The 21,522-nt window shown below is 42.3% G+C and overlaps 1 protein-coding gene across 3 annotated transcripts in view; it reads left to right on the top strand.

The window, feature by feature from the left end:
- The first annotated feature begins 428 nt into the window (after window positions 1-428).
- slc24a4b (solute carrier family 24 member 4b) overlaps window positions 429-21,522 on the top strand; it is a 46,456-nt gene continuing 25,362 nt past the window's right edge. For 2 of the 3 annotated variants that reach the window (XM_049590038.1, XM_049590037.1), the window contains exons 1-2: window positions 429-1,462; window positions 5,936-6,043. In XM_049590038.1, coding sequence (XP_049445995.1) covers window positions 1,300-1,462; window positions 5,936-6,043 — 271 coding nt within the window. In that variant the 5' untranslated portion in view covers window positions 429-1,299. The remainder of the gene's footprint in view (window positions 1,463-5,935; window positions 6,044-21,522) is intronic. The other variant, XM_049590039.1, reaches the window with a different exon arrangement.

The following is a 21,522-nucleotide window of genomic DNA, read 5'->3' as shown; positions in this document are numbered from 1 at the left end:
AGAGGAAAAAAAGGGAGCACACATTAGCAGGCACTGGGATAGCGGCCCATCTGACATGCTAAATAGCACTGGAGAAACACTGATTTTTAATGTGAAAATGCTTTATTCAGTGTTTTTACTGGTTTTATTCACCTGGTCTGTTCGTTATGAGAGGATGAGACCTCTGCGGATAATTTGGCTCCTGGTAAAAACCTCCTAATCAATGAACACTGATGCAATTGTAACCTGGAGAAGTTTCAACTGGTTGCAATCTGCATCTAGGTAACACTATATCCCCCTAAATCTGACACACTGGACCTTTAAGTGTTTGGCATTCAAAATTTTCTGGCAGAGGACCCCCAAACCACCCCTCTTTCACGTGTGTGTCCCCCAGTGTTGAGAGGAAACCTACGTTGGATCTGGTTTCATAACACAGCATTGGTGGGATGCGCATGTTTCGTGTTGTTTTGAGCAGCATGATAGGGCTCGCCTCATCGCACATATCCAACCTGTGCGTTTGATCTCACAGGGACGCGCAAAAACTCCAGTGTGATCGATGAGCAGTTGTCCGGAGGTTACAGGGTGGGCAGTGGAGATACAGAGGAAGGAAAGCATGTTTTTCTACTGGCTGTTTGCATATGCAGTGCTCGGGAAAGTTAAAGGGGCCCGGTCTCATTGAAGGGCGCATGGTAGGAGGGCAGCTGGGAGCTGATGGTCTTCTGGCATCAGTACAGGCTTTTCTGCACTGAGGAGGAATTCGTGTGAAGGGGGAGGCGCCCGCGAGAGGCGAGCGGCATGACTGCTGGCCGCATTTAACAATTAACCTTGATGAGCACAGATTGGTTTCACTTAACAGGCGCAGGTGCGTGGAGTTTGTGATACGGCGCAGCTGAGCGATTCCACGTTTGTGACTGTACGCTGACGCATTTTATGCCAGAGAAACTACACTGAGAGAGGATATTGCAGCTGATGTGTTTTTTTCCTTCACGGGACAGGATACACGTTGCAATGGGAGCCGGTCCGTTACCCGTCCTCTTGCAGAACCCGAACCCAGGAGCATAGCTGATTTGATTTGGAGACCTGTATCGGAATTTGACCGCCGTGTCATTGCCCAATTTGCCAGTCCCAGCAGCTGAACGGCATCTTCCTAACGGAGGGTGGAAAAAACTGTCCGCTTCACTACTCTCCATCTGCGCCCTGGACGGCTTGAAATGAGGACCACATCCCGGCTGTGTTCCGTGTGAAGAGGCAAGCGGGGCGGCAGTTTTCTTCGGTCTCTCAAGGACGCAAAAAAAGTGGCCGCCGGCCGAGCTGCGAAGCATGGAGCGGGACGACACCGACACCGCGAGCGCCTCCAAAAAGACAATAATTTCCAAGATATTTAAAGTTCGCAAGAGGAGGGAGATGCTTTTCGTGCAGGTGTGCTTCATCTGCAGTGTCCTCTTCGCGGCGTGGAGCATGTCGGTGCTGCTGACCAAGACAGGTGAGTGGGGGAGAGATGCTCCGGGGCACGGGGAGCTGAGGACGGAGCGGAACGGCTCGGAAATCTGCAGTGAAAACATGCACCTACACGCGCATCAGTTAATTGTAATGACAGAGCATCGATCACAGGAACAATTGAACACGCTTTAATGTCAAGGGCACGGGATCAAAGCGTTATAATGTTTGCATTTCCAAATGGAGCAGGTCCAAAATGCGTATGCTCTGATTGTGCTTCTACCCATTTACATGAAGTGTGCAGTTTGTATTAAAATGCAGCAAATAACCCAGGATGTGCTCGGTGTTTTAAGCCCACCACACTCAGTAGAAAAAGTCGGCCGCACGTGTTAATTACCAGGCTACAGCATTTCTCTTTTATCCCAGTGTTGGATACGTGCGTCTGTTTGTCCGTGTATGCCGCAGTGTGCGCGCCGTGGCAGCGGCACGTTTTTTAATTTGAGAGGCAGGCTCATGATCACTGCACACGCACACCTCATGCTCCACATGCACACGGCGATCAAGTAACCGATCCCAGAACGAGCACAATTTTGGTCCTGGTTTCGTTTGCGTTTTTGTTTGGCGCCAGGCGCGTCGTCGGTCACACTACACTGGAGCTCAGGGATGGTGGTTAATGCTGGCATCATCGCGTCTGGCCCGGGGCTTCACACACCACCGCACACACTGGATCACCTCAACCACACTCGAGCATCATCACGCTTCCAGGTTCCGCATGGCCATCGAGGGATGCTGATTTTTTTTTTTTTACGCAGAGGCCAGTGACGATCATTTAAAGAGGGCAGGATAAACACTGGGCTAAATGTTACAATATTCATAGCTTGATGTGCCCGAGGTGTGCGCGGTGCAAACGACTCAGATGGCTGATCATGCGTGATGCGTGTGAATCCCCTCGTGCAGGCACACACACACACACACACCAAACAACATGCCCTCCAAATGCACACATGTCAAAACTCTTACCTCAGGCTCGTGCAAACACTGACACGCAGAGCATCCCACACAGCCTCACACACAGTTATGTAATCTAACGAGCAACCTTGACATTTTGCTGGTGAAGAATGATATCTGACACACACTATTGGGATCAGAGGTTAACTAGACAAAACAGCCCACAGGATAGTGCTGTTCATATCAAGGCAACAATAAACCTGTGCAGTGCCAACATCAGGAATCATTGCATGTGGACATGAAAGAGAAGAGGGCTTGGTGTATTTTTTTTTCTCCCCTCAAAGTGCTTCTAGCCCTAAGCCTTTGCCCCAGACCCTGTCGTGGGATCTCTCCATCTGCAACCACTTAGGCCCTGGGGCTGAAAGCAGCTGTAAATTCACCACAACTACTGCCTGACTGTAGATCTCTAACTGATGTATCAGGAGTTTTATTAATTACATTAAAAACAACAAGAGGCTTAAAAGATTATTCTGGAATGATATCATACAACGAGTGCAAATCTCTTATCTCCAAAGGCAGGCACTGGGAGCCAAAGTAAGCCCCCCGCTGTCGCTAATGGCTTGCCTTTTTTCATTTAATCAAGTTAGCCTGACCCACACGGTGATCGTCATGTGGGGGTATTTGACAGAAGGCGTTCCTCGTGAGCCTGTCTGACCATCAGCAGCAGCACCAGTGGTGATGGTGGTGGGATGTCAAGGTGACATGCATGAGAAGTGTCTAATAGAGAACTAGAAATCCCCTCTGAACCCACGAGACCCAAAGCTCACCATAATCAGATCTGTCTAATTGAATAGCTGTGGCCCTCTCATCTTTCATCCATCACAACAGGGACACAAATTTGTCACGTCACAGTAAAAACCTGCGCCTCGTGCTCACCACCCATTTGATTGATAGTAGTGTGGGGGAGTGTTGATGTGCTGAGCAGTCCAGATGGATGGGATTTGATGTACTACTCCTGGGTTACATCTCCATAAAGAGGGGTGGGGCACGACATGCTGTCGTGCATGCTGATGGGGCTGCGTGTGTGTGTGTGTGACGGAGCTGCGCATGGGGGGACTAGAACAGGTGTTTTTTAAAAGCAGGGCCAGGCTCAGCTCTGACAGGTAGCTGCAGCAGGCTGACGCTGATGGTCGGAGGCTGGGGGTCAGGGGCAGTCAGGAAGGTGACCACACAGTGATTGATGGATGGTTGTCCTTGGTCCATCTCCCTGCTGAGCTGATTGGACAGAGCTGGAGGATGACATTACAGCTGTGCTATTGTTCCTTGCACACTCTTGTCTCCCTCTGCTACTCAGTATAGTCTGATAGAAGTGAATTCACAGCCTTTTTATCCAGTTTGAGCTCATTTCTTTGTTTCTGTTCCGAAGTAGCAAGTAGATGTCGCGTCTCTTTAATGTAACTGAGCTGTCAGAATCCCAGGTTGGCCTCATTGCATTCTTCTTGTGTTCAGTGTACCAAGCAGTGTAACAAACATAAGATGTGCTTGTCTATAAAGTAACTTTAAAGGGACAGTTCACCCCCAAAACAAATACCCATATTTTTCCTTTTACCTGCCATGCTATTTAACAGTCTGGATTGCCTTCTCTCCAGTATAATGGAACTAAATGGCACTCTGCTTGTGGCGCTCAAAGCACCAAAAATACATTTGAAAAACTCAACAGCAATAGCTCTTTACAGAAGTCATGACCTAGATACTCAAAAAAATCCACAGACCTTGTTGTGAGAAGTTTCATATAGGGTCTCTTTTCTTTCTACCAAACTACACCCGCCAACCATAACACTGTGTAGAAGGAAGCTCTCATTTACCGAGCTACAATGAACTACAGCTACAGCTTAGCTGAAGAAGACGTCATTAATGTTTTACATCTCACGCTGTCATGAGCACAAGCTTCTTGTTCATGAGTAGATGCATGCTTCCTGCTTTGCACTGATATGGGTGGTGGGTGTGGTTCGGTAGAAAGAAAGTAGCCTGAGGATTTTTGGTTTTTTTTTTTTTTGGTCTTATATAATATTGAACAAATTTCCCCCCTTTTATGAATGATGAGGTGTACTTAATGTAAAATTCCATTAGGTTTAGAAACACGTTGAAGATGTACCTTTTTAAAATTACTCAAAAGTTCACTCAAACTTTACGTGGCTCCAAACACTGTAGTCGTGATGCAAGTCCTGTCTTTAGTGACCCATCCACTATTTTCTTCGCTCACACCAATGCATTGGTCATGTGACTGCAGCCAAATTACAGGTACATGATCACATAGGATACATCCAAATTTTGGTGCATTACTTAAACACAGACTACAACTAAAAACTACAGGTTTTAAGATTTCATTTTACTGTTAATTAATAATAACAAGCAGTTTCAGGTAGAATTATTAACCATTATTCCACCACAGTATCTGTGCTTTTGCAAGTAATGTATTTGGGTACATCCCTGGTATACACCAATACTGATGTATCTGCAATAAGTTAATGTCATTGGATTTATTGGTCTAGCTCTACTATATTCTATCTAATGTTTGACTGTTAAAAGCAGGAAAATGTTCCTAGATGTCCTCAAATTGTCAGTGTATTGTCTTAATTTCAGAATTCCTCAATTTGTCACCCTTTTAAGTAGTAGAAGTCTCCTTTGTTTTAACCATAACTTCTGCAAAATCATTGCCTGAAGGGGAACTAGTCTCCTGAGTGATCATACGGGCAAATTCACATGGTCAGTGAGACACTTACAAAAGCTCAAAAGATCATGTGAGTCCACTGCTACAAAGTCTTTAATAACCATTGTGCAACCTGCAGGGAAAGCCAGACAGAGGTAATCTGAACAACTTGTACATGAATCAAACACAGACCATCTGTCTTCAGGGTTTTCCCCAGTGATGTGCTCATAATTGCGTATAGAGCAATACTGTTTAATCATCCTGCAGCAAGTTGCCGCTTTTGTCAATTCAACGTTGCACTTGTGTTGAGACACTGAGTTCAAACGCCACTCGGCTCGTTGGTATGATTTTACATAATAGATTTGGGACAGCAGTTTTTTATATCCTCATTACGGAGGCTTAAGAGCAGTTTAATGAAAAATGAAACTTGTACGCTCCTCCTCCCACTCTCCCACCCTAAAACATAATGGCACGGCAGCTGCATGTTGATGTGTTATTGCCGCCGCCAGATGAAAATGTCATATCTACAGAAACGAAAACTTTTAAGGGATTAAAGGAAAGCAACCTTGTTTGGATTAATGACCGTGATCATGATCATGGATGTTTTGGGTCATGAGACATACTCTGTGCTTGAGCGGCCATGTTAGTTTTGATTTTTTTTTTTTTTTTTTTTTTTTTACAATGTGCAAAATGGAGTTTCAAGGTTTCACTGTAGCAAAAGAAAAGGGCTTTTAGAACGGTTTCCAAAAGACCTTTAGCGTTAAGCTCCAACATGTGCTGCAAACTGGCATACTCAGTGACATGCTTATTTACTGTATGTTGAATGTATGATAAACAGAGGTGTTTTGTTTTCTGGTGCAGGCCATGGCATGATCGTGGAGGGACATCCGGACCATGAACACTGGGGAAGACGGCTAATGGCGTCAGTACCAGACAACGAAACGGAGCCGAAGAACTGTTCAGAGCCAGGTATGCTGTGAGATTAAAGCTGCACTAGTTATGTTTTTTCAATGGATTGTTTGTAATGTGAAAGAAGGCGCTAATAAGGATGGACCAACAGAGAAATATCAATCAACTCTGCAGTTTTCCTCAGCTTCACAGACCATTTTATCCTCTTTGAGTTTGTTGTTTTGGTCTCCTCCTTGCAATGTTTTCTCCCAGCAAAAACCCCCTGAAAGACCACCATATACTACCTGCCAAGCACCAAACAGCACACAAACAAAGTAAGGGCCTATCTGCTCAATGTGGTGGAGCATGTCGAAGCTGAAGAACCAGATAGTTCCCTCAGGAAACAAATAAAAAAGCCAAAAGAAAAGTGAATATTTGAATTACAATCATCAGGTGGATAAAAACATGACTGCAAATGCATGTTAATGTTGCTCCATGTCAGTTGGATGTACAACTGTTTATGAACATGTTTGCCATAACATTATAAGGCTGTCAATAGGTGTGCCACAATACCAGAGATTGAGTTATAGATACCAATGCCAGGGAGATACGATGGGTCTTGATACCCAGTTCGATACCACAGTGAAAAAGAAACATAACAATGAATCACATGTACTTCAAGATACAGTCCTTTTATTATAAACATTTAAATTAAATTATAGATCTGCCGGTCTATATGGGTCCTTGAGATTTTGCGGTCGAGGAAACATTAATATATAGTCTTTAGTATATTAGCATGTGTATTTCTACTCTGTTGTTGTGCGTGTAAGATATGATGGTTGGTCTTTGTGGTAGGTTATTTGTCCCGCCCCTACTCTAGTATGACTAGATGGCTGGATGGCATTGAAAAGTGCAGCTCTTAGCACAGAACAGATACTTAGTGTCTTGTCATGTTGCTAGCATTTGTAGCATAGTGTAAATATGCGGTGCTCCCATTGCAAAGAATTAACAAAATACACTGGCCTCAGGAGAATATGCTTTTCTTGACGGGTAGAAACGGAGCTGTCACTGCACGTGTTGCCATTGTCCACTTCTTCCCTTGGCATTTAATGGCAGATCATAACACTTGCTGCTCCGTCGGGTCTGGAAGAACTACATGCACGGTACCTTCGGTAGCTGCTGGAGAAAAATGTATCATCATGTTTTCAGAATTTTGGCATCGACTTTGTACCAAAGTATCGGTTGTTGTGACATCCCTAGGTGTCAGCTCTATCAACAGCTTGTTCTGTTGCCCCCAAGCAGGCAAAAAAAAATCAATTAATACTGTTTTACATGAGTAATTTTCCTCCAATTATATAATGAAGTTCTCCTTATTATGTCAAAATTTGAGACAAACAACACCAGAACAATTGAAGTCTTTATCAAGACACTTAGAGCTAGGAAATTCCCTTATGTGCAATCATAATTTATACTCTTGTATGATTTGATCCACAAATTAATGCACAGAGCATGACTAATTCAGTCAGAATATCACTGAATATGCAGAAAACTATGGATGAACTCTGTTTAAGGGAACACGTTGTTCTAAGATGAATGATACATCATTAAAAATGTAGGAAAACTCAAGTGACACTCAATAGTTATGAAGTTTTTAAGCTGACATGCTGCTTTAATTCACCTTGTCGGGCCTCTATTGTTCTGACTCAGTTTAGATCACTTGTGCTGCAATAAGCACTGAAAGGGCTATTAAAAGGGTCAGATATTGATTGTGTTACAGCGTCTTTGGTATTCTTAAAGGAAGCAGCATTCTCTATAATTAGTTATACTGGGCTCTATGCTGACGGTTCCTTGACACTGCTGACATCTGCATCAGGCTACAAAATAAAAGATATGTTTTTCATGATATTATTGATTGAAATGTACCGGAAGCTTTGGCAAGAGATCTGTTTGTCTCAGTTTGTCAGTTCCACGTCATTTGAATTGCCTCAGCCTTTAACAAACATGGTTCATCTGAGCTTCATGTGATCCTGCATGACTCAGAGTGGAAAACATGACATTAAAGCTGTTAGAGGTTAGAGGTTTAGCATCATTAAGCAATTTCATGCTGCAGATACAGTATGTTCTCCTTGTACTGTGATTAATTGACGATACAGGATGTACGGGCTACCTGCTCGTACAACTCCTCTAAATCTAAGTTGAAGTGTAAATGTATAAAGGAGACCATGTCACAGCGTAAAAGGAAGGGATGAGAGGCTTGTGCTCATGATTGTGTGAAATGTAAATATTAATGGTGTCCTCTCTACCTGAGCTGTAACCATAACCTGTATAATATAATGGATATAGCCACCGTTATGTCATCCATTGGTTTGTAGGCTGTCATTTTAAAGCATTGAAGCATTCTGACCATCGTCATCTTGCTGTTTTTGGAGCCACAAGTGACCATATTTGGACGAGTGGGTGGCGATAACCCTAACGCTAGCTGCTAGCTTAGTTAGCATGGTGCATTTACAACCATTATAGCTGTGATAATGCTAATTTTTGCAAAAGACTGGCTTAAAACTATGTATTTGTGATGTTACTTACCCAAAAAAACTGAACATCCCACTCTTTACAGGGTCTTGAACTACAACCAAAAGCCGAATGAGACATTTTTGGCAACCAAAACATTACAATTAGGCCTGACAACACACTGAAATAGCAACAGCTAAGGCTACACCTATACTCTGAATCTGGAGTTAAGTCATGGTTACATTACCTAACTAAAGCCTAACTTTTTTTTGTTTTTTTTGTTCCAGGCTGTAAATGTGGCTTCATTTTTAAGCCCTGGAGGCTGCTGCTTGGCTCTAATGTTTGCTAGCTCAGTGGTGCTAGGTGAGCTAGCAGTGGATGTATGCTATGGGTATGGGTTCGGTGGAGGGAAAATAGTTCACTCATGACTTCCTACGTGAATTATCTTAAGTAACCTAGTCTTGATATCTGGAAAGAGACATTGCTGTTGAGTTTTTCAAGCGCATTTTTTGGGGGTGTTTAGCACCACAAGCCAAGTTCCATTATATTCAAGAGAAGGCAGGCATTTCTACAGCAGATATATCCAACACTCTGCAACTCACACCAAAACAATCTAGATATAATAGGTAAGAAGAAAAATCTGTATTTTCGATTTTGAGGAGAACTGTCCCTGTAAGCCATGAGAATAATTATTTTTTGCTAAATTAGATGCAACTCAATATTGGGGTTGTATGTTTGTTTAGCTCATGGAGGATGACACCAGGGGGCAGACAATTTAGGAAGTAATTTCAGAATTTACTGTGGGTTTCTTTTCTGCATCATCACATGTGACCCAGTAAGTACTAACTGGCTTTTACTTCATTACTGGTCACAGCAGGCAGACACCCCTCAGGGATTAGTGAATCATTGGTGCTATAACCTGCTTTTTTACATATAAACAAGCAAAACAAACATTTTCACACCACTGACTTTCAAAGTGTTCACACATAAATGGTCACAATACAGGAATAGTTCTGAGTCACAGTGGGGTCCCATTGAAATGAGTGCCAAATGACAAGATTATGTGCTAAATTTTCCTCCTAATCCTCCAGGATTACCTTTTTTTCCCCCCCATTCAAATGTCTTCCGCACCGGAGGCACCAGACTGCACTTCACATTCCACGGATTTTTCCTCAGCTCCAGTCCTCCTTCCTCTGATCACACCACTGCTTTGCGTCGTCACTGTGAGCTGATCATATGACTTCTTTGTTCTTGGGCCTTGGTCTCGTGAATAATCCTGTCATAGATGCAGATCTGAGGCACCTCAGCTGACCGGCTGACCTTTTCAGTTGTTGGGAGTATAAGTGGCTGTGATTGTAGCTGTGCATGACTATGATGTAGATGCAACGTGTTTGTTGTTGCTTTTGCTATATACTACACTGCAAAAATGGCACTTTAACAAATAATTTGGACTTTTTTTTTTAGCTTAAAGGTCAAGTGTGTAGGATTTAAGGGGCTATATTGGCAGAAATGGAATATAAGAAGCGTGTTTTCTTTAGTGTATAATTGCCTAAAAGTAATAACATTTGTGCTTTCTTTACCTAAGAATGAGCCATGTGTATCTACACAGGGAGTAGGTCCGCCATGTTGCACCACTGTGTTTCTACAGTAGCCCAAAACAGAACCACTTGCATTTTCATGTCAGCCACCAGAGCTTTGAAATAACACGAATTTGTGACGTGAAACTGCTTTTTTAAGTGTTTTTAGTGATTTAAATCACCTGCGTCGTATGTTTTGGAGAGGAGAAAACCTTGGTGAGTAATTCTGCTCATGGTAAAAACCTCGGGAACAGTGAACACTGAAGGAATCCTAACTGTGAGTTCATGCTTGGCACTTGGAAGAAGTTTCAGCTGGTTGCAATCTGCAGTCCTCGCTGCTAGATGCCACTAAATCCTACACACTGTTCCCTGAAAATGGGGAAACAAAATCTGTCAGTGGAGTTTGAAATATTGACGGATCAGGGTCCATTTTTTGAAACAGGATGAGTCAAATCACTGCAAATATATCAAGAAAATGGCACTTAGTCTCAAAACAAGTTGATCTGTTTTTGGTAAGATAAAATCACACAATAAGCTTTCTTCATGACATGATTCATGGACATAATTTCAGAGTCTTATTGTTATAAGTTTTGGCTGTTTTGACTGTGGGTCACGCCAGCTCTGCGTTCACCAACTGCACAATATATATGTAAATAAGGCTGTCTGAGTCATGAGTCTTTAAATCTCTCCTAAAAAAATACTTCTTTGGAAAGTATATTCTGATTTTATTGGAGCTGTTTATTTTATCGCTATGTTATTGTCTTATCTTGGTGATTTTAGTTTGTTTCATTTCTTTTGTGTTTTAAAATGTTTAATTTTTTCGTAAAGCACTTTGTAACTGTGTTTTGAAATGTGCTATAGTGCTATTATTATTGGAGATTTGAGAAACACGACTCCAGCAAATTGGAGAATAGCAGCACCAGTTTTCTGGAAAAAAAAAAAAAAAAAAAAAAAAAAAAATTCAGTGTTACATAAATCATTTGAAACGCTTGTCTCTGAGTCTGACCGAGAGTCTGACTGACTACAATTAACTCATTCATGTTGCACTTGTCAGGGCGCATTATTGCTAATGAAACAAAATCCCATCAGGGACACAAAGAAAGTATGAATCAGAATGGATGTTCATGGTCTGTGAAAAATCTTTCTCGGATGACAAACTTGTTTACCATCGCCATTTCCCAAGAACTGAATGGACATCTTGGTTCTCACAAGAAGCAAGGAAAATGTCAGTATCACGGACCCGTGTGTTTGTCCTGATTCCCTGTGCAGTTGTTTGACCAGAGCTGATGATCCAGCAGTGGACCAGCGATGGCACTGGTGCGCACTCCTTCAGGGGAAAACACTAACAGTAGATGGACCCCAGAATTATTATTGAAGGCTTTTGGTTTTATGCTGAGTGTGTGCAACATCTGAAGCTCAGTTTAATTAAACCGCAGTTTGTGGGCTGCATAGATTACACTCAGCCAGCTCTGGTCTCTCTGCCTTTTCTTCATCATTACTTCAGTGATCAGCAAGGGAGCCCTTTTCTGGGTTCATGGGGTGCTAATGTTGTTTTGCTTGTCCTGAGACTTGTGCTGCCATTCATCATAAGTGCCTCCTTTTATTGGCCTTGCAGTAATAACTCCTGTTTAACACAAGGTGCTGTCCGAAGTGTTTTTGTGTCCATGCTTTAATCTACATAGGGCTAAATCACAGTGCAAGGGGCTGACACAACCCTTGGGTACTCTTATTTAACAGTCACATGCAGATCTGAGTCATACCACCCTTGGAGATGCATTCGCCCCGTAGCGGTCCCATGACAAATGGCACTTTGTTCTTCACCTAAATTTAACAAGTTGCTTAAACTGTCTGGAACAAAAGTTATGGCTGGTTTTATGTCTGAATTCAGATGTTTTGTGAGCTCTTCCAGGCTGTGTGAGGAGTATGATCAGAAATGTGTGTTTGCTGTTTGACTGGAGGTTTACTTGGGGACACAGAATATTAGATTATATTTCCCCCATGTGGGACCGACTGATGCCAACTGTGGAGCAAAGAAAATTGGAGAGGGGGCAGAGCACCGTGGCTAATGTTCTGTGGGAGGAATAATTTGCTTTTAATAAAGATGCTGCTAATACCATATATTGAAAACTCCCACTTGAGTGGCATAATTGGCCCGGTAGAAGTCGACATCGGCAGCGCAAAAAGCAGAAGTGAACAACAAAGCAATGGTTTTAGAATGGCTCGGTTAGTACTATGAATTAATCCGGCGGGATTTGATTGTAGTGGTTTTAGATAGGGCACTAATCTGCTCACGGGCAGAGGGTGCACATGTTGCATGTTAGGCTTGAAGAGTGGTGTCAGTGAGGAGGAACCGTGGCCCGAAGAGGAAGCATCGTCACCCTGTGATGACGCTGATTTAGTGTAAAGGTCTGTTGGTGAGAAGAGTGTGAGATCTGCTGTTGGCAAAAACAAAAGGCAGGATTTGAGGCAAACGAGGAGATGGAGTGTTCTGAGTGGGAAATTTGGCGGCAACACGAGGGGGGGAAATCAGCCAGCGGGTGGCAGCCAGTCCACGTTGGAATGCAGGTTTGTCAACTCCAGGGAAACACCAGAAGGAGGCTTTTTAAAAGGGAATTACACAAGCGGGGATTATGCTGCTGTGCATAATGGAAACTGACCTCGCTTTCCTTCTCGCTCGCATGCCAACAGTGGAACAATGCAGCGGAGAGGGGGAGCGCAGGCACAAGCACCTGCACAGAGCACTTTCCGCGCTGAAACACCCCTGACCTCTTTATGTACTCGCTCATTCACATTCTGTTCTGCTTCAGATTAGCAGATTTATTACTCATACATTTTCAGTCTGTTCTGCTTTTGGCCAGTACTTTTTTTTTATTATTAAAACAGAGGCTAGAAAGGACAGTTCAGCAGGTTTAAAGGAACACTGTGGAAGATTAGGGGGATTTAGTGGCATCTAGTGGTGAGGACAGCAAGTTGCAACCAGCTAAAACATCTGTTAAATTCCTTCAGTGTTCATTGTTAAGAAGGTTTTAATTGGGAGTCGAATTATCCAGAGGTCTCTTACACTCCAAATCAAACCGATCAGGTTAAGACACTGAATGAAACAGTCTCACGTAACAAATCAGTATTTCTCAGACACTGTTTGGGTTGTCACAGTCAGGATGCTAGCCCAGCACTTGCTGTTCTGTGCTCACCATTTTTCTGATCAAGACATTCAGAAGTCAGATCAGGGGTCTAATTTATAAACATTGCATACACACAAAACAAGGCCTGAATGAGGCCTACACAAGAGTTGTGATCTATAAAAACAGACATGATGGGAGAAACTTTTACCCATACTTACGAACATTCTGGAGACGGGAAATTGGCGATGGAGTTGGTGAGATGGAAGCCTGATTGGAGAAACTGTTGAATGTTTTTATAGCACACGCCATTTTTGCCTTTTTCAGTAAGTATATTTTTAGTATGGATCCTACCCACTGTTTTATAAATGAGCCCCCACATCATTTAAAGCCATAAAGACATTGAATAAAGCAGTCACACGTTACAAATCGGTATTTCTGACACTGTTTGGCTCATCAAAGAGGCCGCTAGCCCAGCACCTTCTCGTGTGCTCACCTTCTTTCTCCGATAACTTAAGATCCAGACATTTTAGCGAAAGCCGAATTAACCGCAGAGGTCTCTTCTGTGTAAAACAAACAGACCAGGTCCTAGAGACACTGCTGATTACTGTGGCCAATGCAAAAACATGGATGGTCCTATATGGAGCCAGTGTTTGGTTTGTCTGTTGTGGGCTTCTGTAGAAACATGGTGGCCTCCCCATCGACAAGGACCCACTCCCTATGTGTGCATAAATGGCTCATTCTAAAGCAACAAAAGCATGACAATTTTTATTTTCAGGTAGTTATACCCTAAAGAAAGCATACTTATTATATTCTATTTTTCTATATCTGCCAATATATCCCACTAAATCCTACACACTGAACCTGTAAAGGTGTATAGTCACAACAGCGAGGTAGCTCTGCTCTCTCTTTGTCGTTGTTGATCCATACCTCGCCCTGAGGGAGCTGTTTACCTATTTCTCCTGTCCACAGCTGAATGCATACGTCTCACAGCGGTGTCCCCTTTAGGTTGTTGAACCAGGAGTCCTCTGGTCCACCAGCTGGGCCTCTTTCAACAGCCTGACTGCTCACTGTCATACACATAAAGGCTAAAACTAGAAGTGTAATAGGTATGCGAGTGTGCTCATGCAGGTGTAATTGCATGTGTTTAAGTGCTCACATGTGAGAGCAGTTGTACATGTGATGTTTGAGCATGTGAAAGTATTGACCTAACAAGAGGATAATCATGTGTGTTTGGGGGTCTGCGCTTTACAGAACTTATCATTTGTGTGTGACACATGGGCTTTCCAGTTAGGCCACTCGTGATGTTGTCATGTTTACAAGACTGGCTGATGTCAGTGGCAGTCGAGTCATGCTGCTGCTCACTGATGTCTGCTGGAGTGTGCTAATTATCTAATGAAGTAATAATGACCCAGAGGAATCATGCTCCTTATGAAGAGTCTCTTGACTACTGTACCCGAGTGTCAACTGTATTCTGTTAATGACCTGGCTGGTCTGTGGGTCGGTGACAGAAGGTGGCACCAGGCACTCTGCCAGAACATCCTGCTCTCATCATATGATTGTTATTCAGCTGTTTGATATGTAATGGCACTTTATTTTTTCTTTCTATCAGAATGATCTATTCTTAAGATGTAACGGATACAGGATGGTAAAAACATTGTTTGTGGCTCCATCTCAGTCTCTTTTACGACCAGACCACCACAGTAGGAGTGATGGGTGGAGACTGACCTGCTCCGTCCTCTCTGTCCTCCTATCTGTGGGACAACAGACGGCACGACGATACTGAGCTCCATTATGTAACAGCACCAGAATATCTGGAATATTACCAGATTATGGAAAAATAATTGCACAAATGTAAAGAATGGCTGGCATGCTCTGGCTGTAATAGGTCAATAAATTAAGGTTATCCAACGAGATTTTTTTTGTATATTAAGAGACTTAAAAGTGGCCTGTGCAGAGACAATATATGTAAGACTTGACATTTTTTAATTTATTCAGTGCCTTAAATAACTGAACTTAGAATTAATTTGAATTCATTTATTGTCCAGCAGTGCCAAAACAAATCAAAAGAAGTATACGCTTGTTTATAGTGCCTGGAATAAAGGCAGGAATCTGATGAAATTGGGTCTTAGGGATTGTGCCAAAATTATTGGGGTGGGGAGAGAGGCTGAAAAAAGGAAGGCTGTCCCTGGAGTTATCTTCTTTCAACCCTCCTATTGAAATAGAAAACATAACTACTACACCTTTCCCAAATATCTGAAATATAGTAAAACATGTTTTGATTGGTTCAACTTGCAACACATTATCAATAATAACTAAAAGAAGCAAAGCGCAAACAATAAACTGCAATGTTCTGATGATATCATTTTCACATAGCTGCTAATCGTACATTACAACTTACAGCACAGGCAAATGAGTGATGTCGACGTCCACAGGTAACAGGTGTAACAGGTAATGATTATTGATTTGTCTGACATATGGTTTATGGGCAATCACTCATCAGGTCTGTCAAGTTTGGAGTATTAGATGAGAGAGAGCACAATAAACAGGAGTGTGCCGTGAGACAGTTGTGGTCAGAGGAGACAAAGGGAATTCTTTACAGTCACTTTATTTTAAAGGTTCAGTGTGTAGGATTTAGGGGGGGATATTTTGGCAAAAATAATATCACTTGAAAATAAGATTTTTTGTGTTTTCCTTCCCTCAAAATGAGCTGTTTGTACCTACACAAGGAGCGGGTCCTCGTCTACATACTCCACCAAGTTGACATGTTTAACTTTCCTCCCTTTTGCGAAAAAATGCTGTCCTGTACATAGGCATACATTTATTTTTTTAGTCTTGCAAGAGAAGACTGAAATAGAATTTACGTCTTGGGTGAGAAAACATGGAAATTACCTCCCCTGGTTTCCCCCAAAAGTCAGACCCCTCTTTTGTAACAAATAATTTTCATACTGTCCCTTACTGCCCACAATTTAGGCAGCGATGGTAGCACTGCATCTCATAAAATCCTCCCAACACTTCTTGTGAGAACTCTGTGTGGACTTGTAATTACGTCTGGGGTTGATAAGATGAGGAGGAGGGGGCTGGGGAGACAGATGAACAAATGTGTTGCCAGTAATTTCTTGTATAAGCGCCACAGTCAGGTGTCCAAACAGAGAATCCAGGGTGTATTTATAGATTTTTAGCTCAGCTTCTAAAGAGGACTTGTTTTTTTTGTTTGTTTGTTTTTTGTTTTTTTTTGCCTCCTGCCTGCTGTGCCGGTACAGACATCCCTCGTTCACGTTCTCGCTCCCTCGTTGCCTCCAAAGAAGACAGCAGTCCCACGCAAACACAAGAACAGCAGCACAGATGCAAGTTTCAGCTGTTTTTTTAAGATTCGTTCAATTTGAAAACCATGTTCAACATAACAGATTTTATTCCAGGAGCAGCTTGTTTGGCACCATCTTAAACAATATATGTGAAGATTTTGCTGTAAATAACTCTGGAGAAAGATAGTTCATTCTCATTCCCAGGTTGTCAAATCCTAATGACCTTGGGTTGGTAGTCAGACTTAGCCACCAATCCAAAGCATTAGTATTTGATGACAATAAACTATCTCCAGAAAACATACTGCGCCTTTATTAACAAATTAGCATGTGGTTCAAGATGCCAAATATTTGTATATTTCTACAAGCCTGTATCTTAGAACCATATTTCAGAAGAACTTTTGACTTTTTTTAATATAAAAAGTGATGTACTATTAAGAGGCAAATTGCGGACATATCCAAAGTCAAAAGCAAAGTCAGACCAAGAAACAAAAACTGAAATGCGAACAAACTCTTTTTAGAGCTGAAACAATAGATTGATTGATTCGTTGACTAGAGAGCAAATGAAGCCGGTACAATTTTTTTTTTTTTTTTTTTTTTTGGTAACACAAACGGCAAACACTCCCTAGTTCCAGCTTCTCACTTGTAAAGTTTGGCTGCTTTTTCATCTTTTATGGCAGTAAATTAAATATTGTTTGGTTTTGGACAAAAATGAAGCCAACACGAAGTGCCAAAAACTGCAGTTCCTCTAATTGCCACTTGGGGCTGGCTCCAAAAGCGAGTCAATCCCTACAGACCCCCATGTTAAAATGCCCAATTTTACAGCAGATATGTTCGCAGTCTGGTACAAAAACTGTTGTGGTCTTTATAATTATTTTTCACTTCATGACAATTGTACAGGGGTTACATTTTTATACAACTCACCCATTTATATTTTATTAAGGCTTGAAGTCACGCATAATTCAGGGCGTGACTGCTTTGAGTGACAGGCTGTCTGCAGATAGTTTTCTTTGCTTCTCTGTTAGATCCACCACTCGTTCCTCCACAGCGCCATCCTCTCACCCAAATATGGTCACTTCTGGCTCCAAAAAACCAAGATGGCGACGGCTGAAATGCCAAACTCGGGGCTTCAAAACGGGAGTCAACAAACCAATGAGTGACATCCTGATAGCTACGTCTGTTTTTACAGTGTATGGCTTTTGACTGTTGGTTCAGGCAAAACAAGCAATATAAGGATGGCACTTTGTGCTTTAGGGAATTATGAAAGGCAGTTTACTGTATTTTTGCATATTCTAAAGACCAGACAAGTAACAAAAATAATAATTAATTAATAAATAAATCAATTAATCAACAATATCAACAGATTAAGTTAATAAAGAAATCACTAAAACCTCTGTATTCTTGAAGATGTAACCTGTAAACGTTTGGTCATTTTTGCTTGATGAATTACTGTAACAGATTTGAAACATCAGATGCGTTATAATTTCTGTAAAAAATGACGCCTTATTCAACAAAGCTACATATTATTTATGTTTCTACTAATGGACCGCATTTGAGATGCATCACTGAAGCAATCTGTGTTGTCCTGCTCTTGTGGGTACGTCCTGTCCTGTCCTTGCGTGGGAAATTGGCTGTAGAAGCATGTTCGCGTCCGGTTTGACCTCTGCAGCGGGGAGACACAGACGAACCCTGTAGACGCTGTCTGGTTAAATGTTTGCAGTCACTGGGAGGTGACCCCCGCCTGCCTGTCATCTCTCTGCCATCCCTGTGCTGGCGCCCTTTAAACACCTTTTGTGGTCACCTATTTTTTTATTAGCTCTCAGCCAGACTTGATTGTGTATAGAGGCAAGGGGCTCAACATGTAACCAAAGAACATGGATGGCAATGGCATTTAATTATTGATTAACAGCGGACCTGCAAGTTTGGTGGCCGAACGTGGAAGCAGGAGGTGAAAAGGCCCGGACAGCAGGAAATTCAAACCTGATACTTTCCCCCATGGTTTGTTTTTTTCAGAACGGGCAACCTTCAGCGGCTAGAATAATATATGGTTGTGGGGCTGTTTGTCCATGAGGTATCAGTAGGAGTTTAGCCTACTGTATTGGCCTCAGTTTGTTTTCAGCCACCTCTGAGGGCACAGCTGACAAATCCTGTAATTGATTGCCCCTTTGCTTGAGGCCGTCAGCTTTCCGACACGTTTCATTCAGCACATAAACCTGTCAGAGATGAAATGAGCTAAAGCTGCCTGCCACAGTCGGTGTTGCTATGTAAGATCTCAATGTCATCCCGGTGTTTTTCAGTTTTTCATTATATTTTAAGGTCATTCACACATTACTCACACATCCTTTTTATTATCATGTTGTCCTCTAATCAGTTGTATTTATTGTGTCACGGAGGCAGTCTTAGTGCTGCAGCGAGACACCAAAACTCCTGCGAATCAAGGCCGGATTAATTTGCGTCCCACAGCAACAGAGCAGAGAGCCATAACACAAAGAAACTACAATGCTACTTCTGGCAAAGCTAACGTGTTAGATGACATATGGAGAAAATGTACCACATTTCCATATATGTGATGTAATTGAGTGAAATCCAGGAGCTTGCAGTTGATTAAGTGAGCTTGGACCTACATACTGTGGAGTGTTTGATTTGCCTGTGCAGTGTTCCAAGCGCTGCGCTGATTCAGTCATGTGTGCACACCGTCGAGTATCATAAAAAACAGGCAATGGTGAGGCTGGGACAGATGCAGTGAGAAGTCTCAGGTGAGCACCGTTCCGCTTCACGAGTCCATATGTGACAGGGGCCCAAATCTTGCAGTTGTAAACAGCATTGTTCTGCTGGCTCACACTACAGCAGTTTGTTCTCACATCACTTGTGTATGCGTATTTTTCAAACAGTACTATGCAGAAGTAGAAACACAGCAAAGCAGTCCCATATATTTGGCTATGTGTGTGCTTTTTAGTCATGTTGGCGGCATGGCTCGAGGAATGGTAAGGTTGGTCCCCACTTTGATCCACACCAAAATATATCAACAAGTCTTGCATGGATTGCCTTGACATTCAGATGTTCTTGGTGCCCAGAGGTTGAATCATATGGGCTTTGATGTTTGATATTTGTGGTATTGAGTGAGTGAATACTGAAGTACACACTTTTAATGACTTTCTGCTTCAGGATTGCGCTACTAACATAAACCCCAGCCAATAAGTAGCATATACACAATGAATTAAAACGATGACATGCAGTGATGTTGGTAGGTTTTCAATGTAGTAAGCCCCTTGGACCCACAGGTGGTCATCTGAATGGGTCCCCAACAAAAGGTGTTTTCTGTCAAACTGTAGTGTTTAACTTGTGTTTGAGGTTTTATGGTTATAATTGTGGTTATATTCATGTTTAAAATGTATTTGAAAGGTAAATAAAATCCCAAATCTGACAACTTTATTTACAAAACCACAGACTGTATCTCTATATACAGTCTTATGTACAAAACATTATACAAATGTCACATCTTTAGTTTAGTGTAAAGCACCATCGTCACTGACATGAGTGAATATAGCATCTGCTGTCACGACAGATGTTGCAACCTAAGATAGTAGGAATGTCTGGAGTAGTATCCTACTTCTTTTTGAATTTGAGTGTATTTTATGAACCTTTTAAAAAACAATGTTATTGTCTTCCGGTGGTCCTTGTGGACGCCCTTCTGTCTTTACCACAAAGTAGGGATGCTCCAAGCTTGAGAGAGCCGGGGGTGAGATCAGGTGGGCGTGTGGACAGATGTCAGATGTGTGCAGAGCACCAGAACAAAAACACCGACACATCACTGACAGTACGATAATAACATTCAAAACACATGTCCCACTCAGTGGTTTCTGTGACAGAAGAGTCACCCGGCGGGGCGTCAGTGGCTTAGTGGTAGAGCAGGCGTCCCATGTACAAGGCTGTTGCCGCAGCGGCCCGGGTTCGACTCCAGCCTGTGGCCCTTTGCTGCATGTTACTCCCTCTCTCCCTCTCTCTCCCCCTTCATGCTCATCTGTCCTATCGATTAAAGGCTTAAAAATGCCCCCCAAAAATTTCTAAAAAAAAAAAAAAAGTCACCCAGTGCCACTGTTTCAACACGACATCCACGGCACATGTAAATATAGCCTACTATTAATTGCAGTTCAAGCCATTTTCTGCAATACCTACATTGTGCATGTTATTGTGTTAAAGGTAAATTTTCAATTTAAATTTATTTATAAAGCCCAATATCACAAATCACAGTTTGCCTCACAGGGCTTTACAGCATACGACATCCCTCTGTCCTTAGGACCCTCACCTAAATTTTCAATATGCAGCCCTCAGTGAAATGTCTCTATAGCTAATAATTGCCAATTAATTTGGTGAAATGGTGCAGCACCTGTTCAAAACATGCCTGTTTGACATACACTTAGTGATGGTATTTATTTTCTAAATAGGTGTATCAGTTGCTTGCCTTTACATTTGACATAACCACTGTTGTTATAAAGTCGAGCATGGATTTAATTAGCGGAGGTATTTTTGCAGGTGGTAACATAGTTAGTGTTATAAGCTTAAACTAAACTGACACAATTTAAGTTGCAATGGCAATGAGTGGTGCTGTTCCTGTATGCTATCTGCTTGTGCCGTTGACTTCAGGGAAGTAAAGAGAAGTTTTATTGTAACAGTATATCTGCCATCCAGCAGCAAAAGCAAACTCAGTCTACAGAGCCCTGAAGCCTCGCCCCTGCTGCTGCACAGAGCGCTGTTGGCTTGTTTATTAAAAATGTATTATATTTAGCATGTCGCAAGTCCAAATTCAACACTGCATGTCCTTGGGTCCCAAGTAGACGGGATGGAGTGCTCTTGAGATCGGCGATGAACGCGCAGACAGACAGATTCCTTGCTAGATCGGCTTCAGTCCTGTTCCCCTCAGGATGAATTGTTAACTTTGGTTTTCCCTGACATTTAATCAAGCACCATTGTCAGAAAATACTTTGATTCATGACCAAGCTAATGACTCTTAGCTTCAGCTGTACTTAGCGTTTGTTGCTAATAGGCAAGTGTTA

Source organism: Epinephelus fuscoguttatus, linkage group LG11, assembly GCF_011397635.1.
Source record: "Epinephelus fuscoguttatus linkage group LG11, E.fuscoguttatus.final_Chr_v1".
In the NCBI taxonomy this organism is placed as follows: Eukaryota; Metazoa; Chordata; class Actinopteri; order Perciformes; family Serranidae; genus Epinephelus; species Epinephelus fuscoguttatus.
The sequence above is the reverse complement of the archived record's forward strand: the minus strand, read 5'-3'. Positions and strand labels throughout refer to the sequence as shown.